Below are 20792 nucleotides of genomic sequence, written 5' to 3'. Positions count from 1 at the left end.
TCAAATCTAAGGCTTAAACATACACCAAAGTCAGTGCAGATGTGCATTTGGCCATGAGAGTGTAGGAAGCTCAGAGATCGTGTTCCTGTCCACTTTACAAACCTCCACGGCCATCAGTGTGCTGTAAAGTTAATTGGTTAAGTACATGTTGTTGGACATACATCAAGTTGCTGGGCCCTGGAATTACTTAAATGACAATAAAAGTAGGACTAATTTGTGGTGTTTGGAGTTTTTGGTGGTTTGGAGGTTTTTTTGCTTTTAGCACTTGAAATAGTGGGTGCCATTCTTCCATCTGTCAGTGAATTTTAATCCTTTCTTATGGCAAAACTTTAGTATTTGCTGTCTGCCTTCTTACAGTTCTTGAGTGGATTTAAGTTGGTTTTTTTTTTTTTCTGTTGATAAACAGAAAAGTCAACAGCTATATTTAAGTAGATCATTCTCGTGAGTTATACATATACTGGTTTTTGTAATCATCCTTGTCTTTTCTAGAACTTTATAAAGAAGACTGAAAAATACTTGCCTTTTTTATTACCGTTTTTAATGTTAATTATGATCTGCTTTTTTATTTCCCCTGAACAACTAGTCATAAAAAATTGTTAGCACTTGTCTGTTAAAACATAGAGGTGTTAGGTTTACCATCTTATTTGGTGCTCTCCGCTTCACAAACAACTGATAATTGGCAAAGAAGTACTGACTGTTATAACCACAGATCTTACTTCTGTAGAGGACATTGTCAATTCTTAGTTGCAATTAAGTCATTGAGGGAGTTAATCTTGAATATTACAGATTTCTTTTTAAAGTTGTGATATCCTTCTAAACTATGGAGTTTTCTATATTTTATCACACCAGATATTGCAAGAGAATAGTAAACCATCCCGTTTTTAATGAAATAACAATACTCTACTTTTTAGTCAGCCCAAGAGTGTCCCAAGGCTATAGTTAAATAAACTGAAAGAAGTAAAACTTCTCTCTGCCGTTTCTTGGAAAATTGACTTAAGTTTATGGAGAGCAGCATTAAACAGAGTCCTTCATTTTCTCTGTTGGGACCATTCATTTTCTTTATTGAGATATTTTAAGTGTAGAAAAAAGTCAGCTTGAGGGCTTTATAATCTTTTTCATTGTACTTGCAATTAATTTTTCTGCACCATTCCTCCTTAAGCAAAAGATGACTACAGATTGGTTTTTTAGCAGTGTAAATACATGGCATAGGCGCTGCCTTGTCTGCCTTTGGTTTACGATTTAATGCACATTCAGTTCTACAATCAACAATAATCAATAATGCTAAATGCACACACAAGACATTGAAAGATAAGTGGTCCAAAGGTATTTCTGTCCCTCTGCAGAACTGCTAATTCAACTGAAAGCAGATCTCAAGGGAATTTTAACAAACAGGGAGCACTGCTAGGAGGCATCTGTGTAATTATCCTATTAAAACACAGTAACATCTGCATTATCTGTGCAAGTGCAGAATGGAAGGGAACATTATGTTCTCTAATCTCGTCTGGGAGCATTATGAAGTTAAAAGGATAACATTTTACCAAATCTGTGTTTTAACATGATAGGTTACACTTAATTACCTTTCTTCTCCTTGGGTTTTATGCTAAGGACCCTGCCTCGAGCCCTCATCACAGAGCTTTTCTTGCCTTTGGATTGTTTATGCCAAGTTTTATCTTTGAGTTTACCATGAAAAGATGTTCCTACTTGTGTCATGAAGGCCATTACTACAATTCTTTTTCGCTAGTGTGTGAAAAGCTCCAAGAATATTAATTTTATATATGAAAGACATGTAGCATTCAGAATTACGTGTTTTGAATTTAGTTGCAAAGAGCAAACTTTATGAATAATGAGTAACTATGCATGGCAGGGGCCACACAGGAGCAAGAGGAGATTATTCCAGCCTTCCGACTGCTAGCAGTGTAAGCCATGAGAGTGTATTGGCTTAAATAATGTAGATTTCTTTTTTCCTCATTACCCCTGAGGGAGTCTGATTTCCTGATCACCTATCTAGCCATATGCTGTAGCTCTTGCCAGGAACTCGGAGCAGTGTCACTGCCAGCTGAAATTACTTGTTTTCTGGGAACTGAATTATGTTGAGAATTGTTTTAAATTGCTGCGCTGGCAGCATCACAAAGTTTTGTGTGTACACACACAAAAAATATGTAAAAGCAGCCGTACTGTGAAACTCAACTCGAACTGCTTCAAGCATTGAATTTGACCTAGATACTGAGAGGTGTTCTACACGTGTTCAGGCGCATCATGCCCCCTTTGTGCTCTTTCCAGTTTCTTTGTGCTCTGGCTACTACAGTACAATATTGATCCATACAAATAAAACATTTAAAAATAAAACATACTGTCTGCTCCTGTTTTGTACCAGTTACAGTGAAGACCTAGTATAGGTAGTAAAAACTTCTAATACATTGTGGTAAAAATGCTTCTTTTCTTTCCTCTTGTAACAGGATGGAACTGAAATACATTACGTTGACGAAGGAGTTGGAATAAGACTGAGTCCTGCTCTGTGATATTTATATACCTGGACCATGAACTTGCTGTTTGGCTTCATGCTTTAGGAACCTTTGTAGTAACCGTGTGAAGCTGTTGGGAATCATGGCATTCTCTCCATGGAAGCTGTCCTCTCAGAAACTTGGCTTTTTTCTGGTGACTTTTGGTTTCATTTGGGGAATGATGCTTCTGCATTTTACTATTCAGCAGCAAACACAACATGAAAGCAGTTCAGTCCTGCGTGAGCAAATTTTGGATCTCAGCAAAAGATACATCAAAGCATTAGCTGAAGAAAATAAAAATGTAGTTGATGGGCCTTATGTTGGGACAGTGACAGCTTATGGTAAGTGTGTGCTCTAGATTACATGATAATCTGATGAAGGGTTTTTCTAAGTTGTCCAAACATTTTACTTCATAATGCTTTTCAATTGACAATGCTTTGCACTGTGGATTTTCTGCAGAGAAGGAGAAAACAGTCTTCTCTTGTAAGTATGAAATGGGACAGATTTTCCATTTCAAGTCACTTGGAAATGAAGTTGTCCACTAAATTTTACATCTGGCTATATCTAGTGTGCCTCAGGTTATTTGTTAGAATTTTATTTAAAAAAAAAATCTTGCTGTTTTTGAGAAATTTGGGAGGCTTTTTAGTTTGTGTGTCAGTGATCCAAGAAGTCCCTTGTGGAGGAAGGACTTGCCTTACTGATCAAGTGGAGACCTGCTATGTTTATTCTTCTATCCCATTTCACTTATTTGTTCAGTCAATTTACTTAATGTTTGAGTTTGTTTATCTGGCATAAGCTTAAATTAAGTTTAATTATATAACTTTTTGTGAATTTCTGTGCTTTGTTCAACAGTAAGTTTTAATGCTTACTCTCTTCCATTTCACACAACATGAGTTAAGATTGTGTGTATGTGTAAGACAAAGTATGCAGAAAAGAACGAAGCATATTAGTAGAAGATATTATGAAAACAAAGATAAAATCCAATTTCAGATTAGGTGTGGCCCCTTTTCAATCTAATAAGGTCACATGATACACCTTACTTGTTTAGCATTTTTAGCACTCTTTCATACTTACCTATGCACTTTCAGGCTATCTGGAAAGTTAGTGGCTAATTAGGCATTTAGTTTTGTTTCCTTTTATATTACCTTAATATTCAGCTCTGAAGAAATTGTATAGATGCTTTTTGTAGGCTTGGACAAAAAAATAAAGACTAGGATGCAACACATAATAGCTGTACCTTTTTCTCTAGTTTTCTCTAAATATGCTTCGCTTTTTTGTGTATGTAATGAAAATATTCTGCTGGGAGGTTCTCTCCATGTCTTGTTTCTGTTACCACTTTTTTCCTCTAAAAATAGAATTTTTGAGTTTGTGTGAAGGTGCTTGCCCGGAAGTCTGAGATTATAATCCCAAACATAGGCAACATGATTAAACAACAAGCCATGCTTATTCTGTAACTTCTACTGATTTGTGACTGTATGTTGAACTGTACTGGTATTGTAATCTTGCAAAGTAACACAAGCTAAATGGAGTGGTACTAGATGAATATTTAGATTGAAGACCTCCAAACAAGTAGAAGTCCCTAGAGGTTGTGTGCATAGACTTAAACCAAAACCCTACCTCCTATATAGCCATCATCAGTATTCTTGTAACTTGCAAGTTACCTTGTAAGGGTGCTTGATGGTAGGTGAATTGAAGAAGAATTAAAAAACAACCTAAAAATCCTCAAACAGTATGTCTCCAGAAACTGAAGGGTAGCAGCATTAATATGTGCCCTAGCTAGGTCTAAGGGTACAGGATATCCTTAAGCTAAGTTCCCCCTGCAGCTTGTTGCCCGTGACTTTTGTTTTGTGTTCCAAATTCTGCTAAGGAATAAGTTGACGTGCCATCAAACAGTGGTCAGGTTCCCTAGGAGAAGTTAAACTGCATTTAAAAGTAGGTGAAATAACTTTGTAACATTTCTGTGAAGGTCAAACTAAGTTTTGTGTAGAAATTTCAAGTTCCATGACTAAGAAATTCAAAGATTTTAAAAATTTTGAAGTTTAAAGGAAATTTTGGACAGATGTTTTCAATTAAGAAGTTTGGAAAGATGCAAAATAATGATAATGTATTTATTTAAAATGTTAGAGGGAAAGATGCTGTGGTGAGTGAATAACACCATATTAAATAATACTTTATGAAACTGAGTAAGGTAATTATTTAGTAAGTTAGCTTGTCCTCTTTGGCATACCAAATGATTTTTGATAGTAAATGATCAAGTTAGCTGCTCATGGATAAACATGTTAATGATAAGTAGTAGAAGTTGGTTCAGTATTCTATGAAAATTAGTACCCTTGCTATTTAGCCTTTTTATTTCTTTGACTCTTACGCTCTGATTGCTCTTAACGAGCACAATCATGATTTCCATGTTCAAGAATAAGTTTTAAGTTTGCTTGATTTGGCAGCTTTTACTCACCCAAAAGGTTTTCAGTCATTCCTCAGCTGTGATTTCAGGGCTCGTTCACTTTCTCGCTTTTTTTTTTTTTCTACCATATACTCACCTGTCAGGTAGGGTTGATCAGATGCTTTCCTTTTTAAAAGTTGTAGTGCAAATATAGAGTATTAGATTTTTATAGCAGTAAACAGTAGTTTTGCAAAAATTACTATGAATTTGTGCTTCTGCCCTCCCCTTCTCAAAGTAGCCTCCGATTGCTTTTTTGTTCTGGTAAGCAGTCTCTCATATCAGTGTTGTAATATTGGTATTAAAAAATAACATCAGTTAGCCATTTTTCTCTTTATGGTCAGTGTATGCCTTTATGTATACTATTTTTCCTCCTCATTGTTTCCTGAATATTTTTATTTTACTACTTCTTTATCCTAGATTTTTTTTCATCCTTCTGTACCATGGTTTTATTCATGTTAAATCCCTTCTCCACTCTTCCCTTTCTTCTGCACACTATAGCATTAAGTGACTTCTGGACCCCTTTAAAAATAGTCCACATCATTAGTGCATAAGATTCCATCTTCTGATCTTTAAAGGACGAAGGAAACGACACAGTTATAAAGACAAAAATCTACTTTATGGCTCCACGGAATAAATACAATTCTCCGTTCATTTGGAAAAAAAGAATCATAAGCTTCCTAAAAGTAATAACGCTGTCTTGTTTACTCTCTCATTTGCACAAGAATTGGGCTAGTCATGGGAAAAAAAAAAAAAAAAAGAGAGCACAAAGTGTGGCAAAAATACAACTGATGTAGGGGCAGAGCAATCTCCTCGGATGTAGGGAGAAATTTTCTACTACAGGTCAGAAAGTTACCTGATTCTGAAGTTGTGGAAAGCAGAAAATGTATTACACATATGTACATGTAATTATTTCACATAATTAAATGGGAAAATAATATAAATTCATCATACAAATTTCTTTAATTCTGAGACAAGGGTAAATGAACAAAGAACAATACTTTCCTTCATCTTTTTTGGCTTGTTGCCACTATAATTATACAGTTTAGTCTCATAGTGGTCTGTTTTCCCCCCTCTTGTCCAAAGTTCTTTTAGCGTGCCCAGCTGTCTGTATTACTTCAAGAAATCTGAACAAAAGAAAAGGCAAAGAAAAAATATCAGAGAGCTCTTGCTCGATTGTCATTTGATATGCAAATTCCTGTTATTGTTTGTTGCTTTCCACAGGAAGGAGGTGCTGTATCAAACGAAATAGAGAGGTAGAGGCAATCACCAACAGACAGAAGAAAAGAGACGGGTGATTTATGATGTTTTGTGTATACGACAGAAAGGTTGAACTTAACATTTGGTTTTTTAATCAGTGTAGAACCTGGTTGTGGTGGAGGAGGTGCAGGAGAAGGATTTTGTACTGGCGCAAACCTGTCCCTTTTGGGAAGGGGATTTTTCTTTCCAGGTGACCGAGCATCTAACAGACCGTTCCTCTGATAGTGCTTGGATATGGATTTAGGGTTAGATTCATTATTATTTAAGCAGCTTCTTATTAACTGAAGTACAAAGCACACAGGGTGGTTTTTTTCCCCCTGTTTGTGTACCCATAAAGGTGCACACTTCACTTTGAATGTAGGATATGTATATGAGTTGCAGTGTGTACACAGAAGACAAGTTCCACACTTGTATCTGAGGCTGAACGGAGTGGGGAACATGAGTGCACAGACCTGCTAATAACAAAGATTTGCACTGAGAAGTGTCTATATATTCCAGTCTTACTCTTGTACCTATTTTTTTATTTTGTCTGACAGTGTGCATTGCATTATTAAGCAATTTTAACTTTTTGTTTTCATTTGTAGATTTGAAGAAGACACTTGCTGTCTTGTTGGATAATATCTTGCAGCGCATTGGGAAGCTAGAGTCCAAGGTGGAAAATCTTGTACTTAACGGAACAGGAGCAAACTCTACCAACAATACTACCACTCCTGCTCCCAGCTTAGGAGCAGTTGAAAAGCTTAATGTAGCAGGTGGGTGTGGCAATTGTTGAAAATCTTCATGGGCAGTGTAACCTGTATTTTTCTCTCTTGGTCATAACATGATTTTTCAGTGTTAGATACTTGGAATGTCTTAGAAAACAGAATTCAAAGTCTAGCCTGTATCAATGGCAATCTTACATCCAGTGGTCTTTTACAAGCTCAGAGGAAGACCTTCTCTGGTAACTTGAATACATTGGCAGAGAATTTGATTTTCTTCAAAGGGGTATAATCTACCTTGTTCATGGTAGATGTTTCATACTTTAAATGGTTGCACTTTAGAACAATGAAACTGGGCAGATGTTTTCTCTGTAAGTCTCATTACTTGGCTTGGTATGAATCTTCTCTCATTTCTACCATATACACTTTATTGGTTATTCACTGAAAGAAAACATTTATTATGTTTGTTACTGGTTATGATTTAAAAACATCTTTACCTACTCAACAGCGCTTATGATTTGACACACAGAGAAGACCTACCTGGTACCTTCAGCTTAAGTAAATATATTTTTAAAATGTCATTTTGAAGTCATTAATTTTGTCTTCAGTGAATGGACTGTTTGCTACACTTAAAACTTCTCAAAGTGTTTGAGTTCTGTGGTGCTGGAATGTGTCTCGGGCCTCTTCAGCTGCATGTCTCTATTTCTTTAGTGTTCCCAGCTGTGAATAAATCTTGTTTATACCGCCTGGTTTACTGCCCTGCATCTGCCACCAAGTCTAAACAGATACTGGCTGTCCTGACCTATAGGAAGATCAGAGTCTGCTCTGCTAGTGCATCTTTGCAGTGCCACAAAGTTGGCAGAGCAGAAGAGTTAGGGCAACTTGGTAAATAGGTTGATAGCTGTGCTCCCAAGTCTTGCCTGTACTTGGGTTTCCTGTAAAAATAAACACTTCTGTTGAGAGGGTATTACCCTCTTAAGTTTGTCAAAACAGAGGAGCAAATGCTACCTTTGGTAAGGTAGTGCCACTGGAAGGAAATCTGATCTGGGAGAGCAGCTGTACAAGTGATTACCTGATTACAGTATACCAGCAGAGTTGCTGGCTCAGCTGCTCTGTCCTAACTGCATTTTTCTGTGTCAGGACACTAAAGGCATGCTATCTCTTGGTGAGATAGACCTTTGTGTCTCTTGCCACATAGTAAAAATATTCCTGTAGTCATTTACAACTCTTTGCATGTGTGGTTTACTACTGCTTGCCTTGTGGTACGTTCCCTCCCACCACCCCCTCCTCTGTCTCTCTTATCTTGGTTAGACCGAGGGCAGATTACAAACAAGTAACTAAGGAGGTATAACACCTGCAGGCTACTAACAGGGTGAGCCATGTTGCTACCACAAGGCATACAAAACGAGATTTTCACTGGAAGATCTTCCACTTCAATGGAAGGCAAGCTAGCACAGTATTGCTATAGTTTCTGGGGTATATATAAAATGAAAAAACATTCCTGTATATTTTCTTTTTGTAGCTGGACAAAAGAGAGACTTGATGCTGTTATTTCAGTAGATTTGCAGATAACTGGAAGAAACAGACTCATGTTGTTGCTCATATCTTTATAGGCAAAGTATCACTGGTCTGACTAGGTAACTTCTCTCATCAGTTCTCAAGGTGAATTACATTTTGTTTGTTATTCTTGGAGTTTGCTAGATTCATAATTTTAGCACTCTCGAGCAACATTTAAGGAGCTTGGTGTAGGAGTTTTCAGTTTGCGGTGTTTACATAGCTGTTTGCTGCCTGATGCTTGCTCTGTGGCAAAGAACGCTGTTTGTTGTATTAGGGCTTCATTTTTTACTTCTGACTCTTGGTACACTAAGTTTAAAATAGCTGAAGCAACTATATTAAACAGCAGCAACAGAAAAACCTTTAGGACACTGTTCCTTAAAGGTTTGATTAATGTATTGTTCTGGTGAGTGTTCGGATAATGTCACTGTTCAGATGTCTCCAGGCTGGATACAACCAATGGATAGAATAGAGCTTGAAGCTAATCCTTGTGTTAAAGTGCCTGCTGTTCATCCCTTTGAAGCGATCACTGGAAATTCATCTGATCAGAGGCAGCCAAATGGAAATGAAAAAACTTGTTTCTACTTCCATCTCCATAGCAGTTTACTGACAGCAAATTCTGGAAGCCATGTGATTCCAGTAAAATCATAATAAAAGTATCTTCTTTGCTAGGAAGGATTTGTTCAGAAAAAAGGTGAGTAAACATTGTGATCACAATATCAGCTACAGGTTTTGTTTGCAATATTTCAACAGCATCATTTTTTATTGTGCTAGAGCAATTAGAGATAATCTGAAATTTGTTATAGAGAAGGCATTTTGTTACTCAGTAGCTTGTCATTTTACTGGAACTGAAACATGTATGTATACAAATACACATACTTCTGTTGTTTTCTTTATAATAGTTTATTCAGCTGTCACACTACGAAATTATCACATAAAGCAAACACATTAGGATTGTCTTTCCTCTTTTCAGCTGTAATATTTTAATGCTGACTTTAGACAAATTCATGTTAGCTATTGTTAGTAATTTCACTCTTCCTGTCTGGACAATTGTAATATTTATGGAGCATCCTAACAACATCATGTTTAATATTTTTAGTAACGTTTTTCTGCAAATCTTTTTTTTCCTCAGAGTCCCTGCTTAAAACTCTGAAGTAAATCAAGTACTTTATAGCCTCATTCATCAGTGCAGTAGTGCAGTGTCATTACCAGGCTTTCCTAAAAAAGTCCTGCTGGCAGGGGAGCTGCTTCGGGCATTCATTATTTTTTGATTGAGCTGTCATAGTACACTGAGACCTGATTCTATAATCAGTATAACAATGTCCCTTTACCTATGCAAGGCCTTTCTGAAATAAATGAAGTGTCATGCAGGCTTAAGCTGCACCTTAACATCTATTGACACTGCTTGTAAACCTCGGCAGTAAATAGTGGAGTCACTAACCACCATGAAATCTGCATTTTGTCCTCAGTGACTTGTGTAAAGTTTACTGTGTCTTATATACTACCTGAATAGATACAAATGATAAAATAAGGCATAATAGAATGACAGGAAGGTGATTATATTGTAAATATTTGTCTTCACTTTGGATTTTGACTGGACACAAACTTAAAAGCAAAACATAATATTTTTCTTATAATTTAAAATTGACTACCACTGACTACCACTACTTGTCAGTCTGTGCTATGACCTTTTCTTCATTGTGTATTTTAAGTATTAGTAACACTTTCATGGAAAAAAAATACGTACTCTTTTATCTGCAAACTAGGAAGAACAGAGATGGTGATGATAGTCAAGATTTCTCCTCCCAAAGCCACTCTGCAAACAGAGTTTTCTTTTATTAGGTACATTGCTGTAATCAGAAAGCAGTCCTAACAATAGTATTCATATGCCACAGGTAGAGTCATGATAATCATGGAGTTCTCATTTAGTTCTGGAGTCGAGTTGCTAAAATCAGTCCAGGTTATGGTTTTATCTGACTTCAATAAACACAACTGATGCATGACCATGACTCAGATTTATGGACTGCAAAATTATTTTCTGTGAGATTAAGGACACCGACAATTGGACCAGATAAGGGTTTAAAAAAAGAAAAACAATTCCACTCCCGCCTACCTTTTCTGTATAGGCAACAAGAATAATAGTATAAAAAGGGAATATTGATAGTATTAGAATGTATGGATGTTTTCTTCAGTTCATATATACATTGGTTTTAGCTTAAGTGAGATGCAAGTTTCAATGTGGTCATGTAAGTATGAGAAATGGTTGTCAGTTGCAAAGTGGTTGAAAAATCAATTTGTTTAAAATGCTGGTATTTCTCAGTGAACCACGGTCACGGGGTATTTAATATTTGCTCAGTGTATATCTTGATGGCAAAACATCTTTTGGTCCAGGAAGGTTCTTTCTTATAATTAAGAAACTTGCGAGGTTACTTCTTCTAATGCACTACATGTGAGCTAAACCTGTCGTCATCTTACCACAGTCTCTTGATACTGCAACATGAATCTACCATCGTTCTTTCTAATGAAGAAAAAAAATATATGTACTTCTTGATATTTTTAATATTCTTTTGGGGATATAGATATTCAGACTTTTAAGAGTGGTCACTGCAGGTGCCTGGGCAAATAAATTTGAGTAGTTTATCTTCCCCTAAGGAACAGATCTGGTCTGTGCTAGGACAGCAGTTGCCTGTAATTCAGTGACACTATTAATAAAGGAATACACAGCCTTTGCAGCCTTACAGGTGTAAAGGCAGATGAAAAATTTCCTCTGAACTGTATGGATGAGAAAAGACCTAATAATAGTGAGTTTTGTAGCTCTTTTTAAAACAATTGTAACTACTCTTTCTAGTCAGCACGTCATTTGGAGTGCTACCACATGTCTTCTAAAACTTTTATCAGCAACTTCTGTGGTGTTCCTGATGAATAAATAATAGCAGCAGTAGTAGAAAGATGAGGTAGGACAGTTTCTTGAGGAAAAGAAAAAAACATTAGGGAAATACCTGGCTATTCAAAGTTGGTTTGATTTAAAAAAAAAAAAAATGATCAACAAAACAGAATATAGTCTTGACTATGGAAAGTGTTAGGCAATGTGAGCCACAAAGTCTGGGGAGGTCCAGATAAGCGTTGGACCAGGAGGTGTTATAACCTGGAATACTCTGCTAAGATAATCCATTATAAATTACTTCACGAAGGACTGAGCAGTACCTTCTCCAAAAGAGCCGGCCAGCAAAGGAAAAAGGAGGCACTGCATGGGAAATAATCAAACTGTTAGCAGTTTGGAAAAAATACCTGTCTTTGTGTTGGGATTATTAGTACAACCAGAGTTGAATAGTCTCTGGCCAAACAGTAGCTGTCATGGCTATTTATGCCTTATAACAGCCTAATAGAAATGTTTGTGGCTTCATAAAAACAGTTCTGAACAACTTCTAGCCAGTGTTTCGACCACTGTAGCCTGAATGAGCAATGTAAGTGATGGGTATTACTTAGTACAGAGCCCATGATTTTTTCATTCAGTAGAGTAGTCTCTCTGTTATCATACTGAAACCTACAATTTGCTTGTTGTTTGAGATGACAGCGTAAGTAAAACGTATTCTTTGACAAAGATTTATAATTGTGCTTTGGGCAGACATGCAGACATCTTAAGAATATGACTCAGTATTTAAAATTTAGAGGCTGTTTGTAAATAAAGTTATTCATCATTTTACAAAGGTCTCTTCATCAGTTTTGCTCCTTGGTGAGATGGAGAAAAGTGGTGTGGTTTGTTTTTTGTTTGGTTTTTTTGTTTGTTTGTTTTTTGTTTGTTTGTTTGTTTGTTTGTTTTTAAATAAATTGTTCTACCTCTGGCTGTCAAGCAATGCTGTAGAACCGAGACAGCAGTGGTGAAATCTGCGATGGAAAATATTGCTGTGTGGTGGTGTACAGACTTTTTGGCAGATAAAAGGATATGAAGAAAATCCATCTGGATTATGTTTGTTCATAATAAGAAGGTGATAGGAGTTGGTAGGAGGAAACGTTGAGGGTTCAGCAAGGACTGTAACTCAGCTGTGTGTGAAGTAGGTGAACTCAAACTTTTGATTCATTTTTGAGCTCCCGTTCAGAGACTAGAAATATTTCTCTTCCTTTTCAGACTCTTGGACAACTAGCATTGTTAATGTATGTGTAGACAATACTGTATATTCATATCCTTAGTGTGTTTAGGTTTAATGTTTGTAGTGTGGTACCGCACCTGGTTTCTTCCTCTGAAGTTAGTTTTGCAGAATCTTTCATTGAGGGAAGCACAAGAGCAAAACTGCTTCTGTGCTCTTTTTGAGTTGTGTGGAAGGATAATAGAACATAAGCTCGTAGTACCACAAATATCTTTAATCCTAATCACAAAGGAGCTGAGGATGGGACTGCTGCTAGAGGGCTGAGGCTGCACAGGTTGTGTTAAAAAGCAAAGCAGTGGAGCACCTTGGGTAGCTTGAGTGAGAACTTAGGTGTTACTTTCCCCAAACCCCTTTAGATCCATGTATAAACTAATAAGCATACTTTCCTTTTTCTTCTTCCCTCTTAAAAAACGTTGGAACAGTCTGGTGGTTTTGATACGGACAGTTTTCAACTGCTTTTTCAGGACCTCAATTTCATTTATGAAAGAATAAATTGTTAATAAAGATGCTTATAAGGCTTCAACTGATTGGTTTCAGAAGCAATAAAGTCCTCTTCCCTTCTTTCTCTCTCTCCTCTGTATTTATCCGAGTTGTATCTGAAAAGCTTTTAAGACATTTGGTAGCCATCCTTTCTGCATTTGTGGGAAGTAATACATTCCTGTACATGCAGGAAAGCATTAATCTAAACCTTGGGTGCCTAGCAGATAAGTTTTCATCAGGCTTTAGAACTGGAAGCTGTAAGGCATTGCTGCAAATAACACCCTAGGTAAATCTGAAGTTGCTGTTTTGGAGATGATTAAATGGAAATGGGGAAATACAAAACGACGGCACTTTCAAGCAGAGCTTGTCTGCATGGCTGCTTCTGTTGTAGCTTGGTTGCATGTGATGGGCACAAGATCGGTTTGTGCTTTTCTAAGATAACCATGAAAGAAATCCTTGATTTTTGTGGGACAGTATTGCACCAGGCATATTTCATCAGATAGGGCAATCTACTTGCTTAAACATGATCAAAGAATCAGTCCTCTGTTGTCTTCATGTGATTTTTTTTTTTTTTTTTTTTTTTTTTTGTGGTGGGGGGAGGGACGGGGTGGTAAGCAAGGGATGTGGGGTTTGTGTGTTGTGGATTGGGTTTAGTTTGGGCTTTGTTTTGGGGTGGTGGCGTTTTTTTAATCCTTCTAAATTGTGAACTCTTGCTGTGTTCTGGCAGTTATGGGAAAAACTTGATTTAAGCAAACTGAAAGGAACTGTTTCAATTCCTCAGGCTTTAAAACAGTACTAAATAATAGTGGTATTAATTCTGAATATGCATGTTGCAAAACAAGTTTTTTAAAATAAAAATGTTTATTTAAAGAAAGGGCCAAGGTGCTCTGAGTCCATTATCATTTTACTGTGCTTGGCCAGTAAAAAACTAATTTTTCTTTAGGTATAACCATCTAACACCTCAGATTAGTGTAACTGCACCAAAAACTGTGGTAGCCTGCTAGTTTGCCAAGTGTTCTTTTGCCTTGAGAAGTGTCACTTAGGAAGATTTTAGTTGTGTGTCTTTTGATCCTGTAAAAATGAGCAAGTGAAGGAGGTTCACTTTAAATCCTCCTCCACACCCCACTTGTACATAGCTGGTACTTAGCTCAGTTCTAAGACTAAGAACAGTCAAGTATCAGGTTGCAATATGTAGCACTGCTCAGCAAGGGAGAATATTTTTGGTGTATCTGTTCAAAGTTTCAGTAGCTTTTTTGGCTTATGCATTAACTTGTTCTGCTGTATTGGCTGTTGAGTTCTCTTTTAACAACTTTAGCATTAACAACTTTAAAGTCACTCATTAGGATGCAGACTTCAGTATTTACTTGTCATTTAAGACATGATGGCTTGGATGCCTGTCAGATACCTGGCATCCTTTGTGAATATGTAGTGAGGCAGGCTGACAAGTCAGCTTTGGCAATGCTGCAAGCAGGCTTTTTTTTCTTTTGTATTTTTTTACATTTCAATGGTGAGAAGGACCTTTGTCGAGGTATCTGCCTGTCTCTCTTCCTAAAGACTTGGGGCTAACACGCCAAAGCCTTTTAGACTGGGAGGAAAACTCAGGTAACTTCATGATCAGTTGGTTTGTTTCCATGGCTCTCATTCCTGTGAGCTGTTAGACATGTAACAGCCTCGTTAGTTTTAGCAGTCTGCAACTGTAGTTCACCCCATACTTCTGTAGTTGCAGAGGCAAACTAGATTAGAAAAAAGGTAAGTTATTGCATATTATTCTGAATTTCTGAAGTTGTTTTCCTTTCTTAAGAGGACTACAGTAGGCTTCTTCACTTAACGTAGTATGTATATGTTCGGTATGGTCATGCCTTAAAAAACAAACTAGTTGTCCCCACAGAACGTCATTGTGTACTGGTTGTATGGTATGTGGGCTGCAGGGTTCTAGTAGCCAGGATTATGCTTTCTCGGGGTGATGCTTTGCTTTGACTTGTACTTACAGTGCCTTATTCATTGTGCTCTTTTTCCACATTGTATATAATATCAAGCAGTTTTTCCCATTTTGTTGTCCATTTTGCTTCCCACAAAGGCAGTAGTGTGGCGGTGGGGAGAATTCTGTGTTTTTAAGCCTTGCTGTTGCAGCACAGTGTAATAACTGTGCAGAAGACCACACGTGAATATTTTCCACTGCAGTGCTAAGTTGTATTAGTAATGCTGAAGGGGGCTGTTAGTGGTCCCCAGGGCTGCATTTTGATTAACCACTTGACTACTACTTGAATTCTCCTAACACTGCATTGATTTCAGTTGCATTAATGGAACACAGCAGCATAGCTGGTGTGAGGATGGACTAGCAGTAGAAAAGTTAATTTTCTTTAAACCATACCAATGCTTTGCTACTGAACTTTCTAAAATGTTAGTAGAAAGCATTTTGTGCTCTGCATTTAAAATCATGAAATCTTTAGCTCATTTCATTGAATATGTTGATGGTGCTTTCAGCTCACACTGCAAATTCTCTCTTTAAAGAAATCTTACCAGCTGGAGATGAAAAATGTGAATTAAATTGAGAATGTGTTAATGGGAGAAGGGAAAGGAGACCTTACACAAACCAGCTTTAACTACAGTGTTACATCTAACCATAGATACCAGATTTCAGAACTGAAATAGAAACAAGAGAAGGGTTCCATGATTTAAAGTAAGAATAGTACTTTTATTTAATGATCAAAGCCAGAAAAGATATGATTGGTGAATAGACTTGATCGGGTATGATTACTCTGTCCTCATACTAAGGAGGTTCCTGGTTTTGAGATCTGCTGATGGGGAAACACTGAGCTGAACTATTGTCCGTATTATATGTCATCAAAAGATATTCTAATATACTTTTTTGCGCTAGGCTAAAAACCTGGGGTTTAACCTGAAGGTTCCAAAGTATATATGGTTTTGTGTCATGTTAAATTCTTAAGATATTTCCATTCTCTGAAGAATGAAGAGTTGGTCCTTAGCAGGCTAGATGCAAACTGTGACACCACAGCCCAATTTCAGCAGTATGATGGCTTTTTCATTTGTTTTAACCAGTCTTGCCATTTAAAAACTTTTATGACAAATAGAATACCTATCAAACAACAATCAGTGCTGAGTAACTAATTATGGCTGTTATTAAGCTTACTGTCTTAGTGGATTATTTCTAGACTTCCTAACTGTCTGAAGGAGAAAAACTGAAGAAGAGTTTTTTTAGCCTGTTACAAAGCACGTTACTTGAAGGATGTGCAGTACAGGAAGGGGACCAAATATGCATGTAGCACTCACTATTGCTTATTTTTAGTTTTGTTAAGAGTAACTAGGAAGCAAACAAACAAAAAAAAACCACTTCCCTCTCATAGATTATGCTTTTAACCACATAATTCTCTCTTGAGTGTTGTAGACCTTCACTACAACAAACAAAACCTGTGGACATGGAATTTAATTGCAGGAGATGATGAAGACTTGTACCCGTGAACGGTGTTTAAAGGGAGCGATGTCAAAGGCCTGGGACTTTGGCCGGTATAGTTGCTTGTATAGAGTAACAAGGGAGAAGTATCTTTTCCCATGCAAGGTTAGGTGGCTTAGCTTAAATCTGCCACGTCATTCATGCTAACGTGCCAGACTTTGCACTGAAATAACTGATGATTGTTCACAAGTTCAGTTTCACCTGCTGTGCACTAGCCATCTCTGATGCAGAGCTGTGTATCTTTAAACAGCCACAGACAGTTGCAAAGTGAACATATGGCCCCTTTCTAAATGTGGGAGTGGAGTTTTTTGGATATATATTGAATGTCCCAGGACCTCACAAACAGAGCAATGTATTTAAAGAGTTTTTTTAAATCTAGAGTTTCTTGGTGTTTTAACAATGTTTTCCATTTTTCCAGTATAATCCAACAACTGTGTGCACTTAAGTTTATAATATGTTCACATTCGTCTTTTCAATTTGTCAATGCGTTGACTTTTAATGTAACATTATATGAGATGAATGTTTAATAATTACATCTTTGCATAACAGCAGTCAAGAGGAGTTAAGCTACGCATGACTTCAAAAACACTTAGGTATGTGTAGAGTAGAAATTAGTATCACAGCTCACACAAAGCTTAAGGGGAAAAGCATGCATATTAACTACAGTTGCTTTGTACTGACTTGGCAGTTGCTGTGTTTCTAACTTTTTTGGCTGTAAGTTCTAAGTTGTGGCTGGGAAAAGATCTCAAAACTTGCATTTTAGATTACCTAAATCCTAATTAAGGATAAAAAACCTTGTGGCTTCTCAAATACTATTTTTCAACAAAAGTAACTTTAATGTCTGACTTAGTTCTTCCCTGAAGGGAACATACACATTATTATCTGACATGCATTTGGTAACAGCATAATACTGCTATTCAGACCTTCATAACAACAGTCTTCGTAAGATATTAGGGTTGTTTTGTCATCTCCAGATGATGAAAAACTCTGAAGTCTTGACTTGTATTTTATTACTTGCTTTTTGTTTTGAAAGATCCAGGTCTGTAGATCAGCATCCCCTGGGTTCCACTTGCTCCATCTCCCTTGTCTTTATGACCCATTCAAAAGTGTAAATTGCTGGTATCTGGTTGAGTTTGGTCCCAACTGTCCGTGGGATACACAAGATTTATTCATCTCTGGATTCCTGTTTATGAAGAGCCAGCTTCTATTAGCATGAATGATTGAAGCCTGTGCATGAAAAAGGGAGTGAGTTAATTCGGCAGTGAGGGCTCTCACTGAGCTAGAGACATGCTAGGGAATACTGTCCAGTTATTGCTGCTGCTGCTGGTCCAGCTGTGCAGCATGGTTTGATGAGGGCAAGATGAACTGTTAATTTGTAGCTATAATTTTGTATTTAAAGAGGCTGGTCACAGCTTCCATGACTTTATAGATACTTTACGAGGATGTTTCCTATGTTTATAACTATGGTTCAGAACAGCTAGTTTAATAAGGAAAGGGTAAGGAGCCCTTTTGTTGCCCAGAGGCTGCTAGCTCTTACCAGTAGGCTCCAGCACTCATGCCTGGTTAGTAGTGAGCAGATAGTGGAGCAGAAATTTGTAATTCTTTGTACAGGTTCTGATCATTAAGGAAGAAAAAAGTTGGGAGGAGTGTTTCTCAACCTTGAACTCACACTGGCTATGGCCAAGAAGAAAGGGTATGGCTTTAGTACAAGTAGTAGTTGATTGGAACCATCAAAATTATTCACAGGTGAATTCAGACTTTTGCATTTAATTCTCAGGCTTATGTGTGGAAACCGGTATGTTCCCGTATTGACTTGGCCATTTCTGCAGGCAGTGTGTTGCTTTGGACAATCTCCTTGATGTAGATTTATTTCCAGTCAGATTACATCAGCTAGCTTCCTATTTGCAGATACAAAGGAAAGATTGGTTGTCTAGGGAGTACTCAGGTGGAACAGAGTTGCATTTCTCTGTTGCTTGTCCTGTTCCTTCACATTCATTTCCTCTGTGTGCGTATTTTGCTATGTTTTGTTCTGCCCTGGAGAACATATAAATTGTTTCATGGGACAGTTTATATTTAAGCCTTATAGCATTGCCTTCACTATGCTATTACCTGATTATTAGCTCTGAAAGTTGATCTGAGTGTTTGGGATAGATCCACGGTAAGGCTGCATGGGAAGATGGAGTGGGGAGCTGGTGAGTGTGTGAAGCATCTTCAGAGTCTGCAATGGTGGAAAAAGGATGTTAACATATTTGAGGAAGGTGAGTCCTTGAGGTGTTTACTGTTGCTGGCAAGGAGGGGGAGAGATGTCAGATACTCTTGGAGATACTTCTAGAGACGTTAATACTTCACCAAGCATTTTCACATGATTAGAGGTGATAAAGGTGGGCTTCAGTGTTCTGTGTTCCTTATACATATAGATTATCCTGGAGAGAGCACTTTGTTTGCGTGTAAATCATCCCAGTGGAAGAGCAAGAGTGGGACTGCTCTGGAAAAGCCCTAGTGCAGCTGAGCACAGGAGAGACCCAAAGCCTGAGAAAATCTGTAGCTTGTGCTGACATAAATGTCTGGCTCTTGCTTTTTACTTCTTCGAATGGGCAGGAACAGAAAGAGCTGGGAGGGCTGACTTTCTGCTTGGAAAGTGTCTGTATGCAGTACTGCTGCTCATCTGATCTGTTGAAGTGTATGGCTGGTGCAGTATGTGACTGTTGGAAGAAGGTGATTTTTATTCTTACAAGTAGATCATGGAAATACAGGGATCCTGTGAAACCTTGTGAACAATGGACAGGAGCAAACACCACTGCCCATCGACAGAAACACATTTGCATGCAGAAAATGTGTTTATGCATGACAAAAGCAAACATCTCTAGATTACAGTGTGTGTTTACCAAAAATGAGACTATTGTTTGTGTTTTGTGTTTTTTCTCTACCCTACTGTTCTTTGACAGGTCACAAGATAGCCATGAAAATGTGCAATATGGTGTAAGTGATACACTAGGCACACTAGGTATTTGTGCTGTAAAATAAAGAATTATAGCTTGTGCTTATGTATCATCCTGTACTTAAAAGGACTTCAGAAGAAGACAGGGTTTGCTTGACTAACCCTCTGAGGTGGAACATCATCATATGATAGCATAGTTAGCTTGAGATAGAAAACATTTTTTATGTTTTTTTATTTTAAATGACAAAGTTCATGGATCCTTCATGTTGGCAAGCTGTATTTTCCAGTCAACAGAAAGGTCAGAAGAACAGATAAGGAACTGAAGAGGTAGCGTCAAGTCTAAGGAGGAATGACCATCTTGCAGAGGAAGATCATTTAGCCCAGAGCAAAGCAGTGCAAAGGCTGCATGTTACGCTTTTAAGTGGCTTTGCTAGGCTGTGCCAGCAGCACCTCCTGCAGTTGCAGCCCCTGGGGGACTGTCATTCCCACCTCTGTTTTGCTTCCTCTGTAGTGCCAATCAAAACATTGTTCCTGATTTCAATTAATACTCTTGGGCAAGAGCTGTTTTAACTGATTCTGTATCAGTGATTCAACCAAAAGTCAAATGAGTGGTAGTGCATGGTGATCAGTGAGTTGTGACTGAGGAAGAATACCCTGTAAGAAAGCACTGTTGCAGAGGAAAAGATATGTGGAAATGCATGTTGAATACCATTAATAATACCTGTTCTTTAAGGGTTTAATAATTTTCTCTTACCTTTCTGAAAATTGCTTATTACAGGTTGGTATTTAGTACAGTAACTATGTATATAGTAACTATAAGGGGAAGGAAAAAAATTTTGAACGTGGCAAGTGTAACTTGTTCAAATGCAACTGAAATTGATAGGAAGACTTGTTTGATTGAATGGGATTGCCCAGGGATGCAGAATTTTCAACCCTAAGTTCAGTATGATGCTGAAGGTAAAATTTTCCCTGTGGTTGAACTACATCTCTGATGTATCAGATATTTCAGATGACTTTTATGTTTTAGGAAGATTTGAATTTCACATGCCTTATGAAAAGCTCTGTACTTCACTTTCTATTCAGGCTTATGAGTTTGTAAGTAAAAAAAAAAAAAAAAAAAGAAAAAAAAAAAAGAAGAAAGCCCACAGTTTAGATCATAAAGCTCTTCTAATGGCATTATATTGATTAGTGAAAATTACCATAGTTTTAACCGTGCCTCTCTTGGGTTTAAGGTAGGTTTGTTACTGTTTGATTCCAAGTGCTGATTTTAGTGTGATTCACATGGAAGGTCTGATTCCTGAACTGTA

The 20792-nt window shown here is 37.4% G+C and overlaps 1 protein-coding gene across 2 annotated transcripts in view; it reads left to right on the top strand.

Annotated features, from left to right (window-relative positions):
• The window catches only part of MGAT5 (alpha-1,6-mannosylglycoprotein 6-beta-N-acetylglucosaminyltransferase), a 129519-nt gene that overhangs the window by 46193 nt on the left and 62534 nt on the right, over positions 1-20792 (top strand). For both annotated transcript variants that reach the window (XM_037397296.1, XM_037397297.1), the window contains 2 exons: positions 2457-2842; positions 6783-6950. In XM_037397296.1, coding sequence (XP_037253193.1) covers positions 2605-2842; positions 6783-6950 — 406 coding nt within the window. In that variant the 5' untranslated portion in view covers positions 2457-2604. The remainder of the gene's footprint in view (positions 1-2456; positions 2843-6782; positions 6951-20792) is intronic.

This window comes from Falco rusticolus, chromosome 8 (assembly GCF_015220075.1).
Source record: "Falco rusticolus isolate bFalRus1 chromosome 8, bFalRus1.pri, whole genome shotgun sequence".
Lineage (NCBI taxonomy): Eukaryota > Metazoa > Chordata > Aves > Falconiformes > Falconidae > Falco > Falco rusticolus.
Note: the sequence above shows the minus strand (reverse complement) of the source record. Positions and strands in the feature narration are given on the sequence as shown.